Source organism: Staurois parvus, unplaced genomic scaffold (genome assembly GCF_062004578.1).
Source record: "Staurois parvus isolate SC_StPar_1 unplaced genomic scaffold, SC_StPar_1.0 ptg000818l, whole genome shotgun sequence".
Classification (NCBI taxonomy): Eukaryota; Metazoa; Chordata; class Amphibia; order Anura; family Ranidae; genus Staurois; species Staurois parvus.
This window is the reverse complement of record NW_028318614.1, coordinates 5,672,116-5,696,612: the sequence shown is the minus strand read 5'-3', so window position 1 is coordinate 5,696,612 and position 24,497 is coordinate 5,672,116. Positions and strand designations below refer to the sequence as shown.

Below are 24,497 nucleotides of genomic sequence, written 5' to 3'. Positions count from 1 at the left end.
AAATGCACTTTCCTATGTGGTTGGTATCTTAATGGTTTTTAAACTGTGAGGTGGTGCAATGATAGTTGCAAATCTACGAATCGTTACCTACTATTGTACAGTAACAAGCACAGCAACAACTTAACATTTGTCTCCACTAACAATTTGTATTTAATTTCCCTCTAAGATACCGCCAGCAGTCCTTTAGGAGTGGTTCACACTAGGAGTGCAGTTCTGTGTGGTGCAGCTTCATTCTGAATGGGCTGAAATTGTACTGCACCGCACCAAAAGTAGTGTACGCACTACATTTGGAAACACTACAACCGTATCTCATGGGCAGAAGCACTGTGTGTGTGTGTGTGTGTGTGTGTGTGTGTGTGTGTCCTGCGTTTTGTGTGTTGTTACCTTGCACTGATCCCCGTTGGAGATCACGAGGGCAGTGCGTTTGCATGCGGTGCGGGACACCCGCATGGGACGTGGGTTTTCCTACACCAAGTTCTAGTGTGAACGGGCACTTAAAGGATACTTGAATGCTTATATTGTTACTTCGTAAATAGATTTGCTTTAAAGTGGGTAGCTCACTAAAATGCTTCACATGAAGGAACAGCACAATTGTCCAGATTATCAAATCACATTACTTTTCATTACAAAAAACATCTCTGAGGTCTAAATTTAGTAAAGAAATTAGTGTCAGCCTAAGCCGACTAGGTCACATGGCTCCTGTCTGCCAATCACTAGCAGCAAGTGTTTTCTGATAAAAGTATCAAAATGATAAATTCATGTACTTGGATAATTACAAACCGTACACTGAGACAATGTTTTTGCACATTAACTCAAGTGAAAGGATGAGTTTACCTTTTGTTACAGGTTACACCCATACTCGGGATGTAACGTAACATGTTACTGTAGCACTGGCCTCCGCAACAACCTCTTCGCGAATGAGGCCTGGCTGCGTCATTCATTAAGAGTTGTGTGAATGGGAAACTGCAAGTACCAAGGGCCTTTGCGGCGCTGTTGAGTGCTGTGGGAGTTCATTGATTCTTCCTGTCAATGTGAAACTGCTTGCCCGTAAGATGTACAAGCAGACATATTACACTGATAGTTTGCAGGAGTCCTGCATGGCACCAGCAATCTGATGATCGCTGGTGCAATGCTTTCAAGGCTCCTAAAAGAAATATAATAAATGCACATTTCTTTAACCTGCAGAAAAAAGTGCATTTATTAATTTTTTTTCTTTTAAAGTGAACTTCTTTAATCTAAAATGTCGTATATAGGCGGGCGCTAGAAGTAAATACGGAGCAGCTAGCACACAGGTAAAGGTAACCACTCCTTATAAAAATGTGGTATAAAGTGCAGCGCTAAATTAAATTATTATTAAATAATGAATGCATAAAGATAACTTCTTATAAAAAAAAAATGGGGTATAAAGTGCAGCGTTAAATAAAAAATTAATATAATATTGTGAAACAGTCAAGGGCAGCGTATAAGGTGAAAATCAATATAGTCCATATATAACAATGAATGATGTCCGTGGGGCTGTGTTGCTGCATCCTGATATCTCGGAGCCTCTATCCTGCTCGCCAAGTACCCTGACTGAAAACAGGAATGGTGAGCTATATTCCTATGAGAGATCCTATCTTCAGTTTGCCTGTGGCGGAGCAGTCTATGCTAGAGGCTTCTGGTTGTTTTCCATCCCCTGATGTGATAAACATGCTATTTTACCAGTAGCTTTCTGGTGAGTGTACATCTGGCAAAGGCGGTGGATTCCCTCACTGGATCATTTCACAGTTTATCCTTCACTGTGGTTGCTGTGCCTTGTAGTCCCACGGACATCATTCATTGTTATATATGGATTATATTGATTTTCACCTTATACGCTGCACTTGACTGTTTCACAATATTATATTAATTATTTATTTAGCGCTGCATTTTATACCACATTTTTATAAGGAGTTGTTACCTTTTATCTTTGTGCATTATTTATTATTAATTATTTATTTAGCGCTGCACTTTATCCTTTAATCTGTTGTGTGTTTCTGAAAGAAATTGAATCAAGATTACAGTTTTTTCTTTAACCATCAAACAAATACTTGAGTGAAATCACCTCCCCTTTTTCTTCTTATGTCTAGGTCTGTGAAATTTATAGTGATTTTAATATGTTTTATGTGTAAACTGAAATATAAAGGCACTTTTCATTTTGTGTTCCCTTAAAGTGGATAATGGACGTTCTGGTTTGTAATGGATTTGGAATTTACTGTGGTATGAAGACCCTTAAGTGGCTGTCTATGAAACCTTATAAATGGCAGGGCCTGTGGAACATTCCAACATACAGGTTTGTGATTTCATGTATATTTGAAGTTTTCAGATACAGAACACAGAGTTCCCTGTATTAAGCTAGAGCAGTGATGGCGAACCGTTTTGAGCCCGAGTGCCCAAAACTGCAACACAAACCAACTTTTTTATTTCAAAGTGCCAACACTGCAATTAACCACTTGCCTACCTGGACGCATTGACAGACGGCACTGATCGGTGGCACTGCTGGGCAGCGCTGACGGGCGGCACTGCTGGGCAGCGCTGACGGGCGGCACTGCTGGGCAGCGCTGACGGGCGGCACTGCTGGGCAGCGCTGACGGGCGGCACTGCTGGGCAGCGCTGACGGGCGGCACTGCTGGGCAGCGCTGACGGGCGGCACTGCTGGGCACTGATGGATGACACTGCAAGCAATCTCACCTCTGGCAGCGTCGGTGTGGCTTCCAACCCAGCAGCTCATTCGCATCCACGCTGAACACGTTGCCCCTGGCCCCGGAGCAGTGTGGGAGCCTCTTCCTCTCTTCCGCGCCCATCCCCAGGGTACATCACCCCTGGTGCCAGAGCCGCATTGGAGCCGTTTCCTCTCGTCCACGCCCACCCTGGCCCCAGAGACATGTGGGAAATGTAGTTTGATGGGGATCCAGTGTGGACGAGATCTGGATGGCCGGTCCATGCGCGCTCATCATCCTCTTCTTCCTGGCGTGCCCACTGAGATGGCTTTGCGTGCCATAGGTTCGCCATCACTGAGCTAGAGGGAAGAAAACATGGGTGTTCTCCATCTAGAGTCCAGTGAAATGGCAGTTAACATAATCTTACATGCTAGAATGACCGCTAAAGTCTGTTTGATTAAGAAACTCTTTTCCTTTTCTTCAGTAGACTGTAGTGCGAACAACTTCTCTTGTTTTTTATTTTTAAAACTAAAAGATCTCCCTTACAATGGAGCCGCCCTCACACTGTGCAGTTTGACTGCTCGTTTATGTCTAGGGGAGGGAAAAAGCACTTTTACTTACTTGGCCTCCCCTCCCACCATTTAATGGTGCTTTCCCTTATACTTTGGCAGTCGACTGTCCCTCAGCATTCTCATGTCCAATGCAGGGCTATGGTCCCTACATCGGTCTTGATGGTATAGGACCACCAGAGGTGGAGAGAAGAGGCTGCTTGGTCTGGTCTAGCAGTGCGAGGAAGCCTATGGTAGTGAAAGATCAGGTAATAAAAAGTGAGTTGCCTGATCCCCTAGACATAAACAAGCATTAAACCCTTAGGGTTTGCTGATACTAGCTTCAAAACAAGGCATTGGACACTTTTTTTTTTTTTTTTTTTTAGCACTCTGAACGCCAGTCAACGCACTTGCCACTAAATAAAATGTTTCGCTTACAGTCCTGTTTACATGTTGCGTTTGCTTTTCCTTGCTTTGCCTTGCTTCAAAAATTATACCCCATGTCGCTTTAGTGGTTCATCAAAGCCTCCATAGAAGTCTATGACAATGCTCTCTTACGGCATTTGCAATTTTGAGAGGCTTTTGTTTAGCTTTGGCATTGCTTTGTTTTGGAGGTATTGCAGGTATGATATATCAATACACACACAAGGCATCTGCCAAGCTTCATTTTTAAAGCTTAAAAAAATCACCACTGAAGCGTCATCAAAGCATCAAAAACACATTATAAAAGTATGTTTAAAGTCGAAGCGAGTGTAAACGAGCCCTTGGAGTTCAGGTGTTGCCCCATTGCAAAGGAAGAATTTCACTTTGGCTTTAAAGGCCAACTCCGGACAGATAAAAATGATCCCTTTGCAGTGGAGCTGTGCCTGCATTGCTAAGGTTAATTGCCTGTTTTGTCTAGGGGGAGAGGAGAAACATGTTTTTGCTCCCACACAAGCTGGTCCATTGGCGTCCTCCCATCCAGCATAGGGCTATGGACCCTGCTCTGGCCTTGGATGACTTCAGGACCCCACAGCAGTGGTGTGTAGGGGCGCAGAAACTGTGGGGAGAATTGGGCAAGTATATCTCCTGTTATTGTTCCTTAGGCATAAACGAGCAATTATTATTATTTATTATTTCAGGTACTTATATAGTACCGTCAATTTACGCAGCGCTTTACATATATATTGTACCTTCACATCAGTCCCTAACCCTCAAGGGGTGTACAATCTAAGGTCCCTAACATTCATACATACACATACAAGGGACAATTTAGACAGGATCCAATTCACCTACCAGCATGTCTTTGGAGTGTGGGCGGAAACCAGAGTACCCGGGGGAAAACCCACGCAGGCACAGGGAGAACATGCAAGCTCCAGGCAGGTGGTGCCGTGGTTGGGATTCGAACCAACAACCCTAGTACTAACCATTTAGCCACTGTGCTGCCCATATCCCTTGCAGTGTGGGCACAGCCCCACTACAAGGGATGTTTTATTGGTCCGGAGTTGAGTTGTAACCCCTTGACGCTGACCGTACGCAACTATGGGGCCTCTTGGCAGCTGGGCCTTGACGCCGAGCGGCCGCATATTTCCTTACCATTTTAAAACACACATATGCTGAGAGTACACGCCCTGCGCGTTCCCAGCACATAGTGTCTCACGGAAAGGTCCCGATCCCCCCTTGCGATCGGGACCTTTTCCGTTCATGTGACAGGGACTCACAGCAGTCACATGACCCTAAAACCCCCACCCTGCCTCCCAACTCCCGGCGTCTGAAACCCCTGAAAGGACCGGGAGGTTCCGACGTGAAGAGGTTAAGTGTCTGCCAAGGAGGGGTATATTAATGCAACAAAAGAATGCACTTGGTTCTCAGTTAAAGTGTAATTAAACCCAGGATCTATTTTTCAGTATGTTTCTGGTACAATCATTTTTATTGAGAAGTTTACAAAGCAAAAATAAACAGTGGAGACCCACGTATGGGGACTAAGGCTCAAATGATAGATTCAATTACAAACCTATCACAGTTAAAAAAAAAAAAAAAAAAAAATTTCAGTACAACGGAAAACAAATAGCAACCAGCAGCCTGTGCTGGAAATGGCAGCATATTTATTGGTACAGGAACCCAGGGTGTGGTAGCTTGGAAGGGTGGGTTGTTCCAACCCTAGGTGGAGGAGGGGCGGGGTAATTGGGGTGGGGTAGGACTGTAAAGCAAGGGGGGACAGAGAGAGAAAGGAGCAGAAGCAGGGGAGAACCGAAGAGTGTGTGCTAGTCAGGCAGCATCCCTCAATGGTTTTTTCAGTATGTTTGGAATCATGCCTCACTGTATATGTTTCTTAGCAAATAGTTTATTTTATTAACCTGTTACAAAAATGATTTGGGAGCCTGCCAGTAACAGCACTTTTAGTGCAGGCTGAGGAAGCTAACCCGCTGCCTCACAATTAGAAACAGTGTTAGGCTCCATGCACACTAGCTTCTTTTTATGCTCCTAGAAGCTGCTGTTAGCATTTTTTTTCCCTCCTCCTAGAAGCTAAATAGTGTTATCCTATGTGTCCATGCACACTATTTTAGGCCTTTAGCATTTTTTGAGCTTCAGTGTCTAGAAGCAGAAAAAAATTGTTTTTGTAGAGTTTTTTTTTGAGCAGAAAAAAACGTTGTTAAAATGCTCCTAACAACAGCTTTTTTTTTTCCAGCTTTTTTTATTTTGGGTTTTTTTGTGTTCCCTCTACATGTACTGTAAAAATGCTAATAAAACGCTAACACTCCTAAACGCTTCTGAATGCTACTTAAACACTACTAAAATGCAATTACCTGCGTTTTTTATCCAGCCTTTTTTGAGCCAGTGTACATGGAGCCTTCGCCTGCTATGCAAACTCCATCAGTTGGCTGTAGTGCTGTTTATCAGATCTATCAGATAGGCAGCCCAACTACCAACTGAAGGAGCTCACGAGGCAGGCTGACAAACACTGGCCTTACCGATAAGCTGCTGATTTGCAGTTATCAGTTCTACTACTTGCAGGATCTCTAGATAGGGAATTTTGGTATCTTGTCCCACTGTGTATAGTTTTCTTAAGAAAATGAATATTCTTGTTGCAGGCAAACTGACAAAGAATTTGGGTTAACATACCTTAAGAACCTGTTTTTTTAAAATTTTCTGTATTGATATAGAATGTGTTTCTCTCATGCTTGTTGGTTGTGATCCAGATTTAACTTTATCCAAAATATTCGTTCAACTGCTGCAGCTAAAGGTGCCATGGATGGGGAGATTCTGGGATTAGCATGATGAGATGCGGGATTTGAAGATTGGAGGAGGTTCCAAATATATCAAGTGACTGCTGAAATGTAGCAGATCTCTGCTTCCTGTTGGAGAGCCCAAGGAACCTTAGAAAAATAGCTTGTATGGAGTGAAAGGAGGAAAGTGCCAAGCTGTGATAATTGGACCAGATATAACATTTTCATCAGGCTGTCAACTCTTAATTTTTATTGTGACACATAAAAATGTATGTCTGGACCAATTCTTAAGGCTAATGCAGGCCATAGACTGGTCGAAAACCGGCCGTTTTTTTTAAAAAAAAATAACGTACAATTGGTCGTTCAACAGGCCGACGTTACCACCAACGGTAAAAAAAAATCGGCCACTTTTGTCCTGTCTATGGCCGGCATTTAATTACTTCTGTTCCTGCAGAGAGCTCTGCTATTATATTTGACATGAAAAAGTATTGCGGTTGCAACAATGTATCCATTTCAGATACAGATGGTTTTATTTGGATACAAATAGATACATTGTTGCAACCACAATACTTTTTCATGTCAAACATAATAGCGGACTGGAATTCTTATTTTTCTTCTTCTTCTTGCAGGCCATAGCTCATGCGCAGATTTTTTATTGGTAAAAAGATCAGCCAATTTGCCCGTCATTGCCGGGAAAATCGTCCGATTGGCAAAATCGGCCGATTTTTTTTTTTTTTTTTCCTCCCCAACTTTACCGATTAAAAAAAAAAAAGTGTCAAAACACCGAAAAACGGCCGGCCGATTAACCCATTAACGGTGCAAAAATCGGCCAAATTTTTTTTTTTCTGTCTGAAAAATCATCCGATTTTCGACCCGTCTATGGCCTGCATTAGTGCTCTCATCCTCCCTGCCAGACCACACAAAAAGTAGTGTTTGCACCACTCTTGAAAAACACCTTGTATCAAATCACATGGTACTATGGTACCATGCAATCCGGTGTCCAAAACACACACTGCATTTGCCATCTGAATAACATAATGCATTTGCCGTGTGAATAGCCTATCTTGTTACAATGGCACTTGAAAGTCGGTGGGTAATATTAGGCAGCAAGTGAACATGATGCCCCTGAAGTTGATCTGCTGAAAGCAGAAAAAAGTATTGCCATTGTAATTTGTTGCGTATGGGGCTGCACAGCTGCATAGTCCTGCTTGGTCCATGTGGCGGTTACTTGATGTACCACCTACCTAAACATGGTTTCTGAACAGGTTCATCCCTTCATGGAAATGGTAATCCTTGATGGTAGTGGCCTCTTTCAGCAGGATAATGCACCCTGCCATACTGCAAAAGCAGTTCAAGAACGGCTGGAGAAACACAACAATGAGTTTGAGGTGTTGATATGGCCTCTAAATTCTCCAGATCTCAATCCAGTAGAGCATCTGTGGGATGTGCTGGAAAAACAACTACTATCCATGGAGGCCCCACCTTGCAACTTACAGTATTTAAAGACTCATTTACTGACGTTGAGGTGTCAGATACCAGAGCATGCCTTCAGAGGTCTAGTGGAGTCCATGTATTGATGAGTCAGGAATGTTTTGTTAGCAAAACGGGGCCAACTCAATATAAGTTGGGTGGTCCTAATGTTATGGCTGATTTGGTGTATGCCTAATATACAGAAAAATTGATTGATATAGCAAGAAGGACTTTTAGGTGTCATTTATTTATTATCCCAAGAAAGAGGCAAGTATGAATATGAATACATGGAAACACACACACACTCTATTGCCAAAAGTATCGGAGTGCCTGCCTATACATGCACGTGATCTTTAATGGTTTTCAATTTACTGAGCTCTTGAGAGCGACCCATTCTTTTACAAATGTTTGTAGAAGTAGTCTGCATTCCTAGGTGCTTGATTTTACACATCTGTGGTTATGGAGGTGATTGGAACACCTGAATCCAATGAATTGGAGGGGTGTCCCAATACGTTTGGCAATATAATGTGTGTGTATATCGCAAGGGCAAATGCACAAGATAATATAGAGGGTCTCTACGTGTTTTTCTATCAAATAGCTTCATTGGGAGACCCTAATGTGTTATAAGGAGTAAACCATGGTTAGTGTATAGTATATTTTATCAACAATAAGAATCACTCTAGGGTTATATACTCAAAAATCCACAATCCAATATAATGTGTATAGCTCTGCATCTGATATTGGTGTACGTCCAATAGTGAAGCAAAGAATATAAAAAGAATAAAAAAAATAAAAAAGAAAAGTTGTAGCTTTTGTCATGACTTTTTGGTAGTGCTGAGTCCTTGTACTTAAGAGAAAATCCAGGTATGGGTTGAGACCAACTATGTATATACCATACCTGGCCAATGTCCCTGGAAGCTGGAAATCACTGAAGTAGACATTGCTGTTCCAGTGATTTCCACTTGCTTTGGGGTCCCGTGTGGCGTGGCTGGCCTGATGCATTCTCAACACAAGAGATTGGCCACTCAGGGAAACTATTCACAGAATGCACTGCATTTTCTGAATGAATGCAAAGTGTTCTCTGATTAGACAAAGTGAAGAGGCAGGGTAGCGATGTCACACAGTATTGTGAAGGAGGAGGTATATGCTGCCCTGAGTTTGGTGAATAATTTTTATAACGTTACAGTAAATTTAATATTTTTTTAAATACAAATACACCATTCCAGTTTATTTCAGGTACTTATATAGCGCTGTCAATTTACGCAGCGCTTTACATACATATTGAACATTCACATCAGTCCCTAACCCTCAAGGGGTGTACAATCTAAGGTCCCTAACTTACATTCATACATTCACATATTCGTTCCAAATTAGACAGGATCCAATTAACCTACCAGCATGTCTTTGGAGTGTGGGAGGAAACCAGAGCACCCGGAGGAAACCCACGCAAGCACAGGGAAAACATGCAAACTCCATGCAGGAGGCGCCATGGTAGGGAATCGAACCCATGACCCATTTACTGCAAGGCAGACGTGCTAACCACTAAGCCACTGTGCCGTCCCGTTTAAGTTTTAGCAATGTACTGAAAGACTGAATGGCTGGCTACATATTCTTCACTAGATGTTTCTTTTTAGGACAACTGTATGTCTGTTAAATATTTGAACGCACAAGTGATGTATGAACATTTTATTCATGGCTGATAAGGTAGAGATTCCTATTAAACGCTCTATTTTTTTATTTTAGAGGCAAAATGAAGAGAATTGCCTTCCAGTTCACACCCTATAGCTGGGTAAAGTTTGAATGGAAGCCGGCTTCAAACCTGCGAAGATGGTTGGCAGTCTGCGGCATTATATTTGTAGTGAGTACAAATTTAGAAATGCTTAACCAAGACAAACATTTGATGGGACAATTTTTGATAACCATACAATCACTGGCAAGTATTGAAAAGCAAATTCCGATATTTGCCCAGCATTTCTCAGTAGCAGAGCTAGCAGAGTTGACACCAATACAAAAATCCAAGCAGTGGTGTACAGTTGTGAAAGCCAACTATACCTGTGACGGAAGCGTAGGCAAGACAGAACACACAAAGAAGATGGAGAACACACAAAGCTTTATTGAACTATGAAAGACACTCCATCAGGATAATTCATGGCACTCCGCGACATGCGGCTTGTAGGGACACTCACGGGGACCCAACGGGACTTTGACTGTGGAGTCTGGCCTCAACACAGCATACTAGGGACAACATCAGGCTCACGGGGATTCAATGGGACTCTGGCTGTGGAGGCTGCCCTCAACACAGCTCCCACACAGCATACTAGGGGCAACATCAGGCTCACGGAGATTCAACGGGTGGTCTGTGCACACCATAGGGACAGTTCATGGCACAGGAGGTCTGTGCACACACTAGGGATAGTTCATGGCACGGGTGGGTGGTCTGTGCGCACACTAGGGACAGTTCAGGCAAAACAGATAATAAAACAATATAAATAACCGATAATAAAAACAAATTAAAGCTTTAAAATAACAAGCGAGAATTCATTTTTAACTAATCAGACACCATTTAGGTGTTAAAGTAATTGCTCAACATTATTGTGCTTTAGAATAATTATTTGTAACCTCGGAAATACTTTCATTTATTTGTTTTAGACTGCAGACTCCTCCTATTGATAGATGTAACATAACAAGATTCAGTAAATAATTATGAAAAGGGTTTACGGAATTGTGAAAAGTAAATACTGATTTTTGTCTGCTGAAAAAAAAATGGACTTTTCCTTGTCCAGGAAGCCACAAAATCTATGCCTTGTCATGAGCACTAGATGGAGCTCATGTTCTAGTCATCTGTGGACCTTTTTACTGTTGAGAACAGAGTTGGAGGATTTTCACCGTACCTAGGCAAAACTACATTCTATCTCTCTAATAATCTTCCCTCTATGATAAGAAAAAGGAAATATTAGTCCAATTTTTTACCTTTTTTTTTGTCTGAATGTAGATCTAGGTTTGTCCCAAGCAAATCTGAATTCACTTAATGTTGATTGACTCACTACCTCTGCTGGAAGTCTATTCCAATCATTAACCACTCTTTCCGTAATATAATACTTTCTAAGTTGAGTTTCAAACTCCCCTCCTGCTAGTTTGAGGTCATATACCCGTGTTCTTGCTCTTGGCTTCATTGAAAATGCTACCCTCCTGAAACTTACAGCTTTTAAAGTGGTTGTAAACCTCAGACATAAAGTATGAACAAAGCATATCCCTCTTTAGTGTGTATGTGTCTCAATTAAGAGCACTAAGTGTCATTTCTGTCAGCAGCTCCACTCCTTTGCTGTCAGCATGAATCACTTCTGACAGCTTTTCATGACACCAAGAGAAAATAGGTGGCAGGGGATGGAGCTCCAGCACACAGCCTGTGATTTGACAGTCTTAGCTTTGTTCCTGTGTGTTGTGTGAAGGGGCGGGAGCTGTCCCTCTCCTCCAGTCAGCTCTCAGATCTCTCCTTTTTTGAGATTTGGAGTGTATAATTTCAGCTCTCCACCCCTTGTTTTCTGAAATCTCAGAAAAGTTAAACCGCAAGCACACCAAGTAAACATATACTTACGTTCTAAAATCTTGATTAACAGCATACAGGAGCCGAGGCAAGAATGAAGGCATCAGATGGATGACAAATGAGTGCAGCCAAGCAGGACCTGCAGCAGTGTAAACATCTAGCACAGCCAGGGATTGGCGAACAAGCCGGCGGCAGTACGACTGCAATAAGAGAGAGTGCAGCTGTAAAGCCATCCTGTGATGATGGAGATGGGTGGGGCTGATATGCGTTTCAGGGGCTCCATCCCCTTTAAAAAAACAACCCATTCATAGGGAAACAACCACCATATATAAAGTGCCAACCGGGGAAAAAAGGTGGCAAGGGGCAGGACCAATTGGAACTACCTCATGTGCACCGCTGTGGGTGCACATCATTAGTTCCAATTGGTCCTGCCCCTTGCCACTGTCTTCCCTGGCCAGCGATGTATAAATGCCGGCTGTTTGTCTCTGCAGTGCTTGCTTACAAAGGGGATGAAGCTCCTGAATTGCTTATGGGCCGACAGGTTGGAGTTGACAGCTGCACGCTCTCTCTCATTGCCGCTGCACGCTCTCTCTCATTGCCGCTGCACGCTCTCTCTCATTGCCGCTGCACGCTCTCTCTCATTGCCGCTGCACGCTCTCTCTCATTGCCGCTGCTGGCTTGCCCGCCAATCCCTGGCTGTGCTAGATGTGCACCCTGTTCACACTACTGCAGGTCCTGCTTGGCTGGAAGTTAGTATATAAACAATATCGTGGGACAAGGGTGAACATGCAGGAAAGTCCCGCCCAAAACGGGACTGTTGGGAGGTATGTATGTGCACTGTGAGATCCAGTTTGTACACAGACATATTCTTGTAGGTCTGTGCAATGTATTTGGATCTGGCAGAAACCTGTGGCATGTCTTTTGCATGTGGTGGGGCGATTCCTGTAGGATCCTCGCCTAGGCAAGGAATTTTGAACTGGAGGGCCGCACACTTTATCTAAAATATTCAAATTGTCTTTGCGTATGTAAGATGAATATTGGAGGAAGCATATGAGAGAAAGTTAAATCAAAGTAAAACTATCAACTTTCCCCCCCCCCCCCTATTTTAAATAGAGCAAGGGGGGGTTATAACCCGTGTCAGATTTATTGTTCGCTATCTGTGTACAATTGCTGAGATTTCCCTTCTCTTTCTGTCCCATAGCCCAACAGGAAGTTAGAGGAAATCCCTGCAAATTTAATTCCTTGGGGACTTGCAGGTCACCAGAACTAGTGTCCCCATTGTAAGATTTCCCCCTTTTTTTTTTTTTTTTTTTTTTTTTTTTTATGGAGACAACCGAAAATTTGGATCTTCATTTACTTTCAAACTTAACAGGGGCACAGATAGCAATAAAATCTGACAGGGGTTCTAATCCTTCTTTAGTTGTACTTTAGTGGCTGAAGGTCAGCTTTAGGTTTTTATCATTTTAATCCAACATGAAATGAAACTGAAATGTGAGGAAACACCTGCTTTAAAAAAAACTGTTGACTGAACATCATGCTCCAAGTGGGTACATTATTAACATGTTTCCTTTCATGCAAGGCCAAGTGTATATTTCAAAGTTCTTGTAACTGCACCGTGACTTGGAGTCCTCTTACGACTGCTCATACATTCTGAGTTTGTAGAGATCTGCCATGGTGGTTGATTGTGCTCCATATCTGAAAGGACTAGTAGTTCTGGCATAGACTTTTATGTATGAGCAGGTTTATAGATTAATATGCTCTTTAGCAAACGTTAAAGTGGGATTATTCATTTTTGATCTAACCCTGATCATGATTCTCTAAATAACCAATTTACTTTTTTTTTGGGGGGGGGGGGGTTTAGAAGACCGAAAATACAGATGCCTTTTAGGGTGCCATCACATATATAAAATATACACCAAAATTAAAACTCTGTATATTTTTATTCCTATAAAACTTTGATCTCAAGATCTATTAGCCCCCCTTTCGTACTGATGCGACTTGTCATGCGATTTGACCATTCAAATTGCATGTAATGATAACCAATGGAACTGTTCTAAAAGTAGTTCCTGCAGTTCCTGGTTTGGGGTGCAACATGCGTAGACATCTGTGCATGAAGTCACACAGATGTCTATAAAGTCAGCCCCGAAGTCAAACTGCCATCTGACTTTGAAATTGTGCGGCTTCAGTTTAAGTGGTACGATTTCAAAGTCAGCTTCAGTGTGAACCAGGGCTTAAAATACATGTAATTCTGGCCACAAATAGCCCGTTTATAAATACATAACAAATACATAAAATACAGTAGATGGTTCACAATTAACCGTTGTCACCCCACCTTTTAGCATAGTGCAGATTTGTTTCTTTTGTAAACAAGGCATTTCCCAAAGTACTGCATAGTAATAGGATGGGGGAAGGGGAGTCCGCAATAAATACGATGCAGTTTGTGGGTTTTGGAGAGCCACTTTGAGGTAATGTGAAACATTCAAACCTCTGACAGTATCACATTTAAATAAATGGACAATTTCTTTCATTCTGCTAACACAAGCCTGTTAGTCACCAGTGAGCTGCGCTCAATCCCTCGGAGGGAAAAGACTTTTTGAGATTCTATCAAGACCCTATAATATCCAACCAGTTAGCATGTCACTGTACAGTGGATATAAACAGTCTACACACCCCTGTTAAAATGTCAGGTTTCTGTGATGTAAAAAAATGAGACAAAGATAAATAATTTTAGAACTTTTTCCACCTTTAATGTGACCTATAAACTGTACAACTCAATTGAAAAACAAACTGAAATCTTTTATGGGGGGAGAGGGGGTAAACATAAAAAAAACTAAAATAATGTGGCTGCATAAGTGTGCACACCCTCTTATAACTGGGGATGTAGCTGTGTTCAGAATTAAGCAATCACATTCAAAATCATGTTAAATAGGAGTCAGTACACACCAGCCATCATTTTAAAGTGCCTCTGATTAACCCCAAATAAAGTTCAGCTGTTCTAGTAGGTCTTTCCTGACATTTTCTTAGTCGCATCCTACAGCAAAAACCATGGTCTGCAGAGAGCTTCCAAAGCATCAGAGGGATCTCATTGTTAAAAGGTATCAGTCAGGAGAAGGGTACAAACGAATTTCCAAAGGTATTAGATATACCATGGAACACATTGAAGACAGTCATCAAGTGGAGAAAATATGGCACAAAAGTGACATTACCAAGAACTGGACGTTCCTCCAAAATTTATGAAAAGAAGTCTGGTCTGGCAGGCTGCCAAGAGGCCCTACAGCAACATTAAAGGAGCAGCAGGAATATCTGGCAAGTACTGGCTGCGTGGTACATGTGACAACAATCTCCATATCTTCATATGTCTGGGCTATGGGGTAGAGTGGCAAGACGGAAGCCTTTTCTTACGAAGAAAAACATCCAAGCCCGGCTAAATTTTGCAAAAACACATCTGACGTCTCCCAAAAGCATGTGGGAAAATGAGTTATGGTCTGATGAAACCAAGGTTGAATTTCTGGCCATAATTCCAAAAGATATGTTTGGTGCAAAAACACTGCACATCACCATAAGAACACCATACCCACAGTGAAGCATGGTGGTGGCAGTATCATGCTTTGGGGCTGTTTTTCTTCAGCTGGAACTGGGGCCTTAGTCATGGTAGAGGGAATTTTGAACCGTTCCAAATACCGATCAATTTTGGCACAAAAACTTCAGGCTTGTTCTAGAAAGCTGAACATGAAGAGGAACTTCATCTTCCAGCATGACAACGACCCAAAGCATACATTCAAATCAACAAAGGAATGACTTTACCAGAAGATTAAAGTTTTGGAATGGCCCAGACCTGAATCTGATGGAAAATCTGTGGGGTGATCTGAAGAGGGCTGTGCACAGGAGATGCCTTCGCAATCTGACAGATTTGGAATGTTTTTGCAAGGAAGAGTGGGCAAATATTGCCAAGTCAAGATGTGCCATGCTGATAGACTCCTACCCATAGCCACTTATATGTGATCTTACATTTTTTCCATTTTTAAGCTTGTAGACCAGTTAATAGAGTAGCTAATTTAAATTGGAAACGCAGAAGTTACTCAACCCTGCTTTAGGATCATAAGACATCAGTTGGAGCCATGCTTTACCTCTGCTCCCTGAAAAGTAAAGGTGTACTCCATAAACAGTGCAAAGTGTAGTAATACATACGGTAGTAGAAAGAAGTCGCCTTACTACAGGATGAATCCCGTTTGTGCCAGCTTTTCTGTTTGCACTTGGTGCCTTGTTCCATTTTATTAGATAATCTCAGGTGTTTTATTTATTCTGTGATTGCATTTTGGTTATGTAATTGCAGTTTAGTTATGTGCACTTTAAAATTAATGGTGCTTAGAGAAGTCCTTTGGGCCCCTTTCACACCAAGGGTCCGATCAGGACTGCCTGTCAGTTTTTCAGAAGGTCCTAATCAGATAGTCCATTGACCCATAGGGATCGGCGGGTGTAGACAGACTTATGAACTTTTACACCCACCTACCTCCAGTCTGATTTGGTTCTCATTAACTGCTTCCTGTCCGCCCTATAGCAGAAATACTGCTACAGGGCGGCACCGGTGTGCAAAATCACATGTATATATATTTGCGGCCGTGGCTGTCAGTCACTGGGTCCTGGCCGATAATTACTCGCTGGCGCCCGGTGATTTCTAAAGATTTCCGACGGGGAGGAGAACTGTTTTGTTTACTAATCCGTTCTACCTGTCAGCCCGGGCACACTGCTCTGGACAGCCATCCAGAGCAGTGTGATTACAGTGAAGTAAACACTCCCTGCACACAGTCAACTCTTTGATCGCCCCTCATGTTAACCCCTACCTGCCCACTGACAGTTCAGTATCAGTACTTTTTTTTTTTTTAGCACTGGGGATGTCAGTGACACCAAGTCAGTTCCCCCCAGTGTCAGAATATCCGCTGCAGTCCTGCTATAAGTCACTGATCGCCGCCATTACGTAAAAATAAAAAAAAATCCCAGTATATATACCACCATTTGTGAACGCTATAACTTTAAACCAATTAATTAAACCAATTAATTTACACGTATTGGGATTTTTTTTTTTTTAGCAAAGCTGTAGCATAATACATTTTGGCCTAAAATTATGACAAAATTTTTTTTTTTTTTTTTTTTACTAAACCTGTTTAATAGCAAAAAGTCAAAAATATTATTTTTTTTACTCAAAATTGTCGGGATTTTTTTGTTTTGTTTTTTTTAATAGCACGCAAAAAATAAAAACCTCACAGACTATCAAATACCACAGAAAAAAAGCTCAATTTGTGGGAAAAAAGGACGTAGATTTCATTTGGGTGCAGCGTTGCATGACCGTGCAATTTTTTGTTAAAGTAACACAGTGCCGGTCAGGAAGGGGGGTAAATCCTCAGGAAGGCATGTGGTTAAACAAAAAAAAAAACACAAAAGGGAATCCATTCTGCATCCAATTGGATCAAAGAATAATTGGGTATAAATGGACAGCGGAGTCTGTTTACTCCTAACCGCCCATAGAGCAGAGTGGACTGTATCTTTGTCCGCCCTGCATAAACTAAGCGGACACTGATTTGTCATCCGTGCGCTCTGCTCTGATCTCAACTGAGTCTGCCCTGTGGAAAAGGGGCCTTAGGGTGACACTGTCATTGCCCCCCCAAAATCTTAACAGTTCCTTGCAAAAGAAGAGGTATTATACTTACAGGCTGCAGTTCTCCACTTTGTTGAATGCTGAAGCTCCATACAGAGTCTGTTGGTGCTTCAACACTTCTGAGACTGTCAGATGCCTGCATAGTGTGGTCCCTACATCCTCACAGGAAGACAGCAACCACAGCACAATAGGAGATGGACATCCAAAACTCATGGTCCACTGGAGATATTTAAGACCTGGGGGGGGACATTGTTTTAAGGTCTAAATACTCTACTTTAATTGTTGATATAAGTTTAATAAGGTGCATATATTTCTTAAGCTCAGTAGATAAAATTTCTGTATCTTTGTTTTCTGTTGCTTACAATGTTAAACCACGGGTAGTAACAGTATTATTTTTTCCTTCTAGTTTTTACTGGCAGAATTAAATACATTTTACCTCAAGTTCGTCCTATGGATGCCACCAGAACACTATCTAGTCTTGTTGCGGCTGGTCTTTTTTGTGAACGTCGGAGGTGTGGCTATGAGGGAGATCTATGACTTCATGGATGACTTGTAAGTTTGTTTTGTTTGCAAATGTTGCACTTTTCGGTTTTCTACCCATAGACTAATGTGGTTCTCACTGTTATTTGTATGATCCTCAGTGTCTGAAATCTCTGCACTAGGTTTAATACACAGTAAGATAAGTCAATAACATTTGCATATGAAAAAGCACACCTTGCATTGCCATCTTAAGTCTGTGCATTCAACCTAAAGTAATTTAAACTGAACGTCAAACTAGGATCCAGGGTTCAGCAACCTTTTCCACACTGTATCATGTTTAGAAGCACTAGACCACCAGTGTGCCAGTGAACAATATTGTTTGTAGTCTTAGTTTGGGTTCAATATTATAATTGAGTTTAAAGTGTTACTAAACGCAGGAGCCTGCATTCACTATATCTGGTCTCCCACAGTACACAGAACATGGAAGTGCAATTATTTTAGTAAATATAAACCGCTAAATACCATTTCTCACCAGCAGTTAGAGCAGGCTTGTGACTTCTATCAGTGTTCAGCAGAGCACATGTTAAAGCTTGTAGGAGGAGTTTTCATTCTGGTATAGGAGGATGCATAACCCCTGACCTCTGTCTGGACAGTGCTGATTGGCCCTGCACTGATCACACGCACTCTCCCAAGAAAATAAAAACTCTGTAGGAATAAAGACTAAACTGAGCATGTGCAGAATGGCTACGGTTCAGTCTGTCTTATCAGGACATAAGACGTGGACATTTGAACAAGAGGAAGAGCAGAGAAATCACAATCAAAAGGCCTTTTTACACAATGCAGAGGATTAACCCCCTAGGTTCCACAGTGGGTATAACAAGCATGCTTTACGGCATATACAGACTGATTTTTACTGTTGTAATCACTTTAACTCGTCATTAGCAGTACAGCTGTGAGTGCAAATAAAATGACTAACTGGTGCATACACAGAATATGTTCAGTCCCAATGCATGCACTTCAGACCTATGATCAGCCACAATACATATAATTCAGACCATATATCAGCCTCTGTGCAAAAACTTGAACCTGGTGGGCAGGCTTCTTCTGCTGATGTCTTTAACTGCTCATTAGCCTTCAGTGACATCAGGAAGGTGGTTGGGTCAGGCTTTGTAATTGACAGCCTAGTGTGAGTTGTCAATTCTAGTCCGCCTAAGCACACTTGCTGGGGGTTGTTGGCACCTGATATAAACCATGAATACTTCCTTCCCATATCCCTAAGCACAAATAAACATATAGCATGTTTTCCAAAATTCCCTCACCACGTCTGCAAAAAATATTCTTCTCACAAGCGCTTCTGCTTTAGGCAGCTCTAGACTTCTTGCACCAAGGTAGTTTTATTCCACAGGCATCTCAGGAGATTTTTTTTTAACATATTGAGCAGACCTGCACGGACTCAGACACTCAGTTGTAATCTTGCAAACATTTAGTTGTTTTACATGAAAAACCATACCCATTATCAGCTGTATTTATATAGTTCAGCATTTTGCATGTAATGCAATGCTTCCTGAAAACCCAGTCACCATTACCAGTCTGTCCACCGTAAACAAATGAAGCTACAACTACTGTACATGTGCAAAGTTGTTGAATCACCTGCAAATTGTACACATTGCAGGGGTGACATAGCTTGATGATTTATGAGGTTGTTTCAGTACTATGGTATTGTGTGCACAGGATGGCAATGCACTAAGACAAAGAGGACATCCTGGGGACTTCTCTAGCATGTCTTTCTTTTAGATGACTTCACGTGTCTGAAAGAATCCAGATTCCAACAAAATAACTTAAACTGTGGCACACGCACAAAGCGAAAGTTCACAGATGTCAAATTGGTGTGCACAGCATGAATGCATTCAAGGAATAATCGATGGTTCAAATTATGATTGTTTGCAATCACTGTTTTCATTTAATTTATCATTTTTACCATACTTTTGGTCTACTTTACACTAGTCATGCATCTATAAAACCATGTATAACTGGACACAAAACCATGTATTAAATGGGCACATAACTACACCTGGGTTGGGTACAAGTGTAAAACTAATAAATATATAGTAACATCATGCTACTATGTTACTATTTAGTGTCCATAAATACCTTCAAAATATATGTTGTGCACCTTAACCACTTCTCGTCCGGCCCATGTATATAAACGGCTGGATGGTGGCAGTGCAGGGGTGGGTTGCCGTTCATAATAACCATTTTGGACTGTGCGCACTCCCTGGGAGCGTGCAGCACCGCAATCCAGAATGCTGATCACTGTACGGGACCTCTGTGTCAGTCGGCCACTGATTGGCCAATCAGTGATCACATGAATAGGAGTAAGCAAGATGTCACTTCTGACATTGCTTACTTCGTGTGAAATCTGTGAATGATCACAGAGATCACATGGTACAAGGCTATTCACAACAGCCTTGTACCATGTGACAAGCTGTGACCAAGCACAGCTCACACAGTATTTCTCAATGGCTGCAAGAATGCAGCCAGACAGAAGGAGAAATGACTGCTTTTATAGCCTGTATGTGTGTAAAAGCAATCAGTGTAAAAAAAAAAAAAATCATCACCCCCCACTGTACTGCTAGGGTGACTGTATGTTAAAAAAAAAACATAAATAATAATATAAAAATGTAAAAACATTTTTTAGAAAAATTTATAATTTTTGGTTATATACTAATTTGGGTTTATTTATTTTTTTACTAAAAAGATAACGAATAAATTTTGGCAAAGATTTATGAAGAAAGATTATTTATTTGCAAAATTTGATAAGAAAAACACTTTTTCAATATTTTTGGACTTTTTCATTTATATAGCAAGAAAAAATTAAAAATCCCAGTGGTGAATAAATACCACCAAAATAAAGTTTTATCTGTCTCAAAAAAATGCTAAAAAAATTCATATGGGTACAGTGTTGCAGGACCGCGCAATTGTCATTCAAAGTGTGACAGCGCTGAAAGCTGAAAATTGGCCTGGACAGGAAGGGGGTAAAAGTGTCCAGATATGAAGTGGTTAACAAGATATTCAAATTACCAAAAAAATCAGCACACAACATATATCAGTCAAGCAAAATAAAGCAATAATTCATATCTACTTTTGCAGTCTAGAATAGTCAATAAATCCAATGATGTGTAACACTCACAACTCCAGGTGTGATCCCACCACCTACTGGAGTGGAGCTCATTGCATCAGAATGACCACTTTTGTTTCCTAATCTCTCTTGCAGAATCAAACTTGCTTCCTTCTATGGTCTTTAACTCCATATAAATGGATATCCCATGGGAAAATCCACATGTTTTTGTATCATCATTGTGTGCAATGCTAAAGAAAGAGAAAAAGTTGTCTTGTAGTGTTGTCGGAACTATTCTGTGCTCACAGACTTAAACTGGAAAGCCTGAACGTATAATGTAACATTGGAATGCTGGAAGCCATTTTGTTCTTTATATTCTGTTTTCATGGTTTCTGAACAAAGACGTTAACATCAGACATTCTCAGTTTCTTACAGCATACTTTCCCAGGTTGTAAACTTGGGGGAGTATGGTTACGAGATAAGGACCGACCACGGTAGCAATTTGCAAGATTAATTGAGGAGTCCATGTCTCGGGTTTAACAAAGGACAAAGAGCTGTTCACAGTGATTTTTTTTTTTTTTCCGTTAACATCGGGAAAATGTACTTTGTATATGGTAGTGTTATTATTTGACAGTATTATTTTGACCACCTGCCCTCCTGAGGATTTACTCCCTTCCTGACCAGGCGATTTTTTTGCGTTCCTTTAACTGACAATTGCGCAGTCATGCGGCGCTGCACCCAAATGAAATTTCCATCCTTTTTTTTTTCCCCCTCAAATTGAGATTTCTTTCGGTGATATTTGATCCCTTGTTTATTTTTTTTTAATGTCTGCGCTCTTAAAAAAAAAAAAAGACAACTTTGAGTGCTGTGCACAGCCATCCAAAGCAGTGTGCCCGAGCTGACAGGGTGGAGAACTGTTAGTAAACAAAACAGTCCTCCCTGTTGGAGATGCTCGGTTATCGCCGGCCGCGACCCGGTGAGTGACAGACGGAGCCGCGAATGGCAGCACGGGTAGGGCGCACATGTGGCTTGGCTGTGCCCGCTACTCGGCAATGCAAAATCACGTATATATACATGGATTTGCACACCCCTGCCGCCCTGTAGCAGTATATCTGCTATAGGGCGGCGGGAAAGCGGTTAATAAAAAGTCAATTGTATTACTATTATTGCATGAGGTAAATACTTGCCTAATTAAGTAATTTGGGGTTTTATATTACTATATTCAAAAAAAATAAGAATATAAACACACACACTATATTGGCTTCAGCAATTAATACATATTAGTATATATTATGAATACATGTTGGTATAAACTTTGGATGTTTTCTACATTATAAATATTTCGAGTTTATTATATTACGTCTGTATACAACGGAAGAATTTAGATAATTAAGAAATCTCAGTACAAATGACCTCAGCGAATGTCTGTAAGAACATTTTTTCGTATTAAGTGACTGGTCCCAGTTTGCTAACCAGTTCTGTCGTGAGTGACTACCTTCTAGGTTTATAGCCTTATAACAAGCTGGAAGTCGGATATTAGAGGTCAACTCTTGGAGTTGTAGGAAAAATCCAGGGGATCATTTAGGAAAGAAAATGAGACTCGCACTGACCTAGAGCTGACATCACTGATACCATAAAATCTATTTTGGTAACGTATAACTTGATTTCTCTGTAGGCAGTTTGTGTTCGCCTTACATCTCCAGCTAAACCGTTTAGTCTGATAACGTTTATGGTTGGCACGGAGTTGATTTAAAATAATTTTAACTGCAGTATAAATTATCTTCATTTCAATTCTTGGAGGCGGGGAGAGCACTCTCTTTGGAATATTCTCTAAGCTGATTTCAGCCTCTAGTCAATGGTTTAGTTGGTTATATATAACAAAATAGACAACTTAGTGGAAAATTGATTCTTGACTTCAGATTCTAAGCTTATGGATCGATCCTGTGTATGGTATTCTAAATTAGTTCATGTGCTGTGTAAACTTTGAGCTTTGAATATCTGGGATCAGGGAGAGATCACATGGTCAATTTGCATATCTTTTGTCATACTTTGCTGAGTTATTGATAGTTTCCTATGCTGCATTTTTTAGACAGTTGCTCCAATTTCATTCATATTTGATAATATTTGCTGGTTTGAATTTTTAGCCATTATTTTTGATTAGATAATTGAATTGCTATTTTGATTTATTATTTATCATTACCAATTATATTTTTCATTGCTATTTGCACTGTGGTGCACCGAAATGAAACTTCTGGTGCCGAAACCGAAAATTCAAAATGCACTTGGTCAAAAACCGAAATGCGCAGTTTTTAAAAATGAATATATATTTTTTTGGAAAAAAAAATACACTTTGATTAAAATATTTGCTGGTTTGAATTTATATATATATATATATATATATATATATATATATATATATATATATACCCCAATTTTTTTGTAAAATATGAAATAGGATGTTACGGCGAGTAAATAGGTACCCAATATGTCACACTTTAAAATTGCACGCTCTTGTGGAATGGTGAGAAACTGCTGTACTTAAAAATCTCTATGGGTGATGCTTTAAAACAGGTTAGCAGTGTAAAGTTAAAGAGACGGTCTAGTGCGAGAATTATTACTCTTGCTCTGACTTTCGTGGCGATACCTCACGTGTGGTTTGAATACCATTTACATATGTGGGCATGGCCTATGTATGCGTTCACTACTATGTGCGAGCACGGGGGCACTTTTTTTATTTAATGGCTTTTTTTTTTTGCACTGTCCCTTTTAGAAAATATTTTGAATCCCCTTTTATTATCACAAGAAATGTCTGCATCCCTTGTGATAGAAGTAATTAGTGACAGGTCCTCTTTATGGAGAGATATGGGGTCAATAAGACCCTGCATCTCTTCTGTGCAGCGTAAAGCATTGGGTCAAAAAAAAGCATTGATCTAGTGCTTTTAACCACTTCCAGTCCAGATGACTGGATGATTCCAGATGATTTTTTTTTTTCTTTTACACTGATTGCTTTTACACCCATATAGGATGTAAAAGCAATAATTTCTCTTTCTCTCTGTCTGCATTCTTGCAGTCATTGAGAACTACTGAGTGAGCTGTGATTGGTCACAGCTTGTCACATGGTACAAGGCTGTTGTGAATAGCCTTGTACCATGTGACCTCTGTGATCATTCACAGATTTCACACGCAGTAAGCAATGATATCACAAGTGACATCTTGCTTACTACTTTGCATGTGATCACTGATTGGCCAATCAGTGATCACATGATCGGGACCTCGTACAGAGGTCCTGTCCGATCAGTGTTTCACTGTGGGCACCGGATCGGGGTTCTGCACTCTCCTGGGTAGCACGCACAAGCAGGGTGCAGGGAGGCTGTTTATAAACGGCCACCAAACCCTGCAGTGCCGCCGTCCGGCCGTTTATATACAACGGCCAGTCGGGAAGTGATTAAAATTAAAAAAAAGAAAATGGCCGGAAACCAGAAGTGATATCGCTCCGGTTCTCCCAGGGCATAGAGATGAGTGGAGGCCATCTTTCCTTCACTAATCTCTATCCCCAGTGCCACGATTGTTCGATGGTTTCTCAGGTATGGCTGAGAACTACTGAGCAGAGGCGGCAGCGACCGGCAGGGATTTTTCGGCACCTGTATCTGTGCTTTTTTTCATATCGGCCGACGGCTGAAAGGGATGTTTTCGTCCGAACCGTTTCGGTCACCGGAATTTCTGTGCATCCCTAATCTGCACTGATTTTTATTATTAATAAATATATATATTTTTGCACATTATTTCTTATTTCATCATCA

At 41.1% G+C, this 24,497-nt stretch overlaps 1 protein-coding gene across 2 annotated transcripts in view; it reads left to right on the top strand.

The window, feature by feature from the left end:
- PTDSS2 (phosphatidylserine synthase 2) overlaps positions 1–24,497 on the top strand; it is a 109,602-nt gene that overhangs the window by 75,732 nt on the left and 9,373 nt on the right. For both annotated transcript variants that reach the window (XM_089654972.1, XM_089654973.1), the window contains exons 8-10: positions 2,193–2,311; positions 9,646–9,760; positions 17,506–17,651. In XM_089654972.1, the coding sequence (XP_089511098.1) occupies positions 2,193–2,311; positions 9,646–9,760; positions 17,506–17,651 (380 nt within the window). The remainder of the gene's footprint in view (positions 1–2,192; positions 2,312–9,645; positions 9,761–17,505; positions 17,652–24,497) is intronic.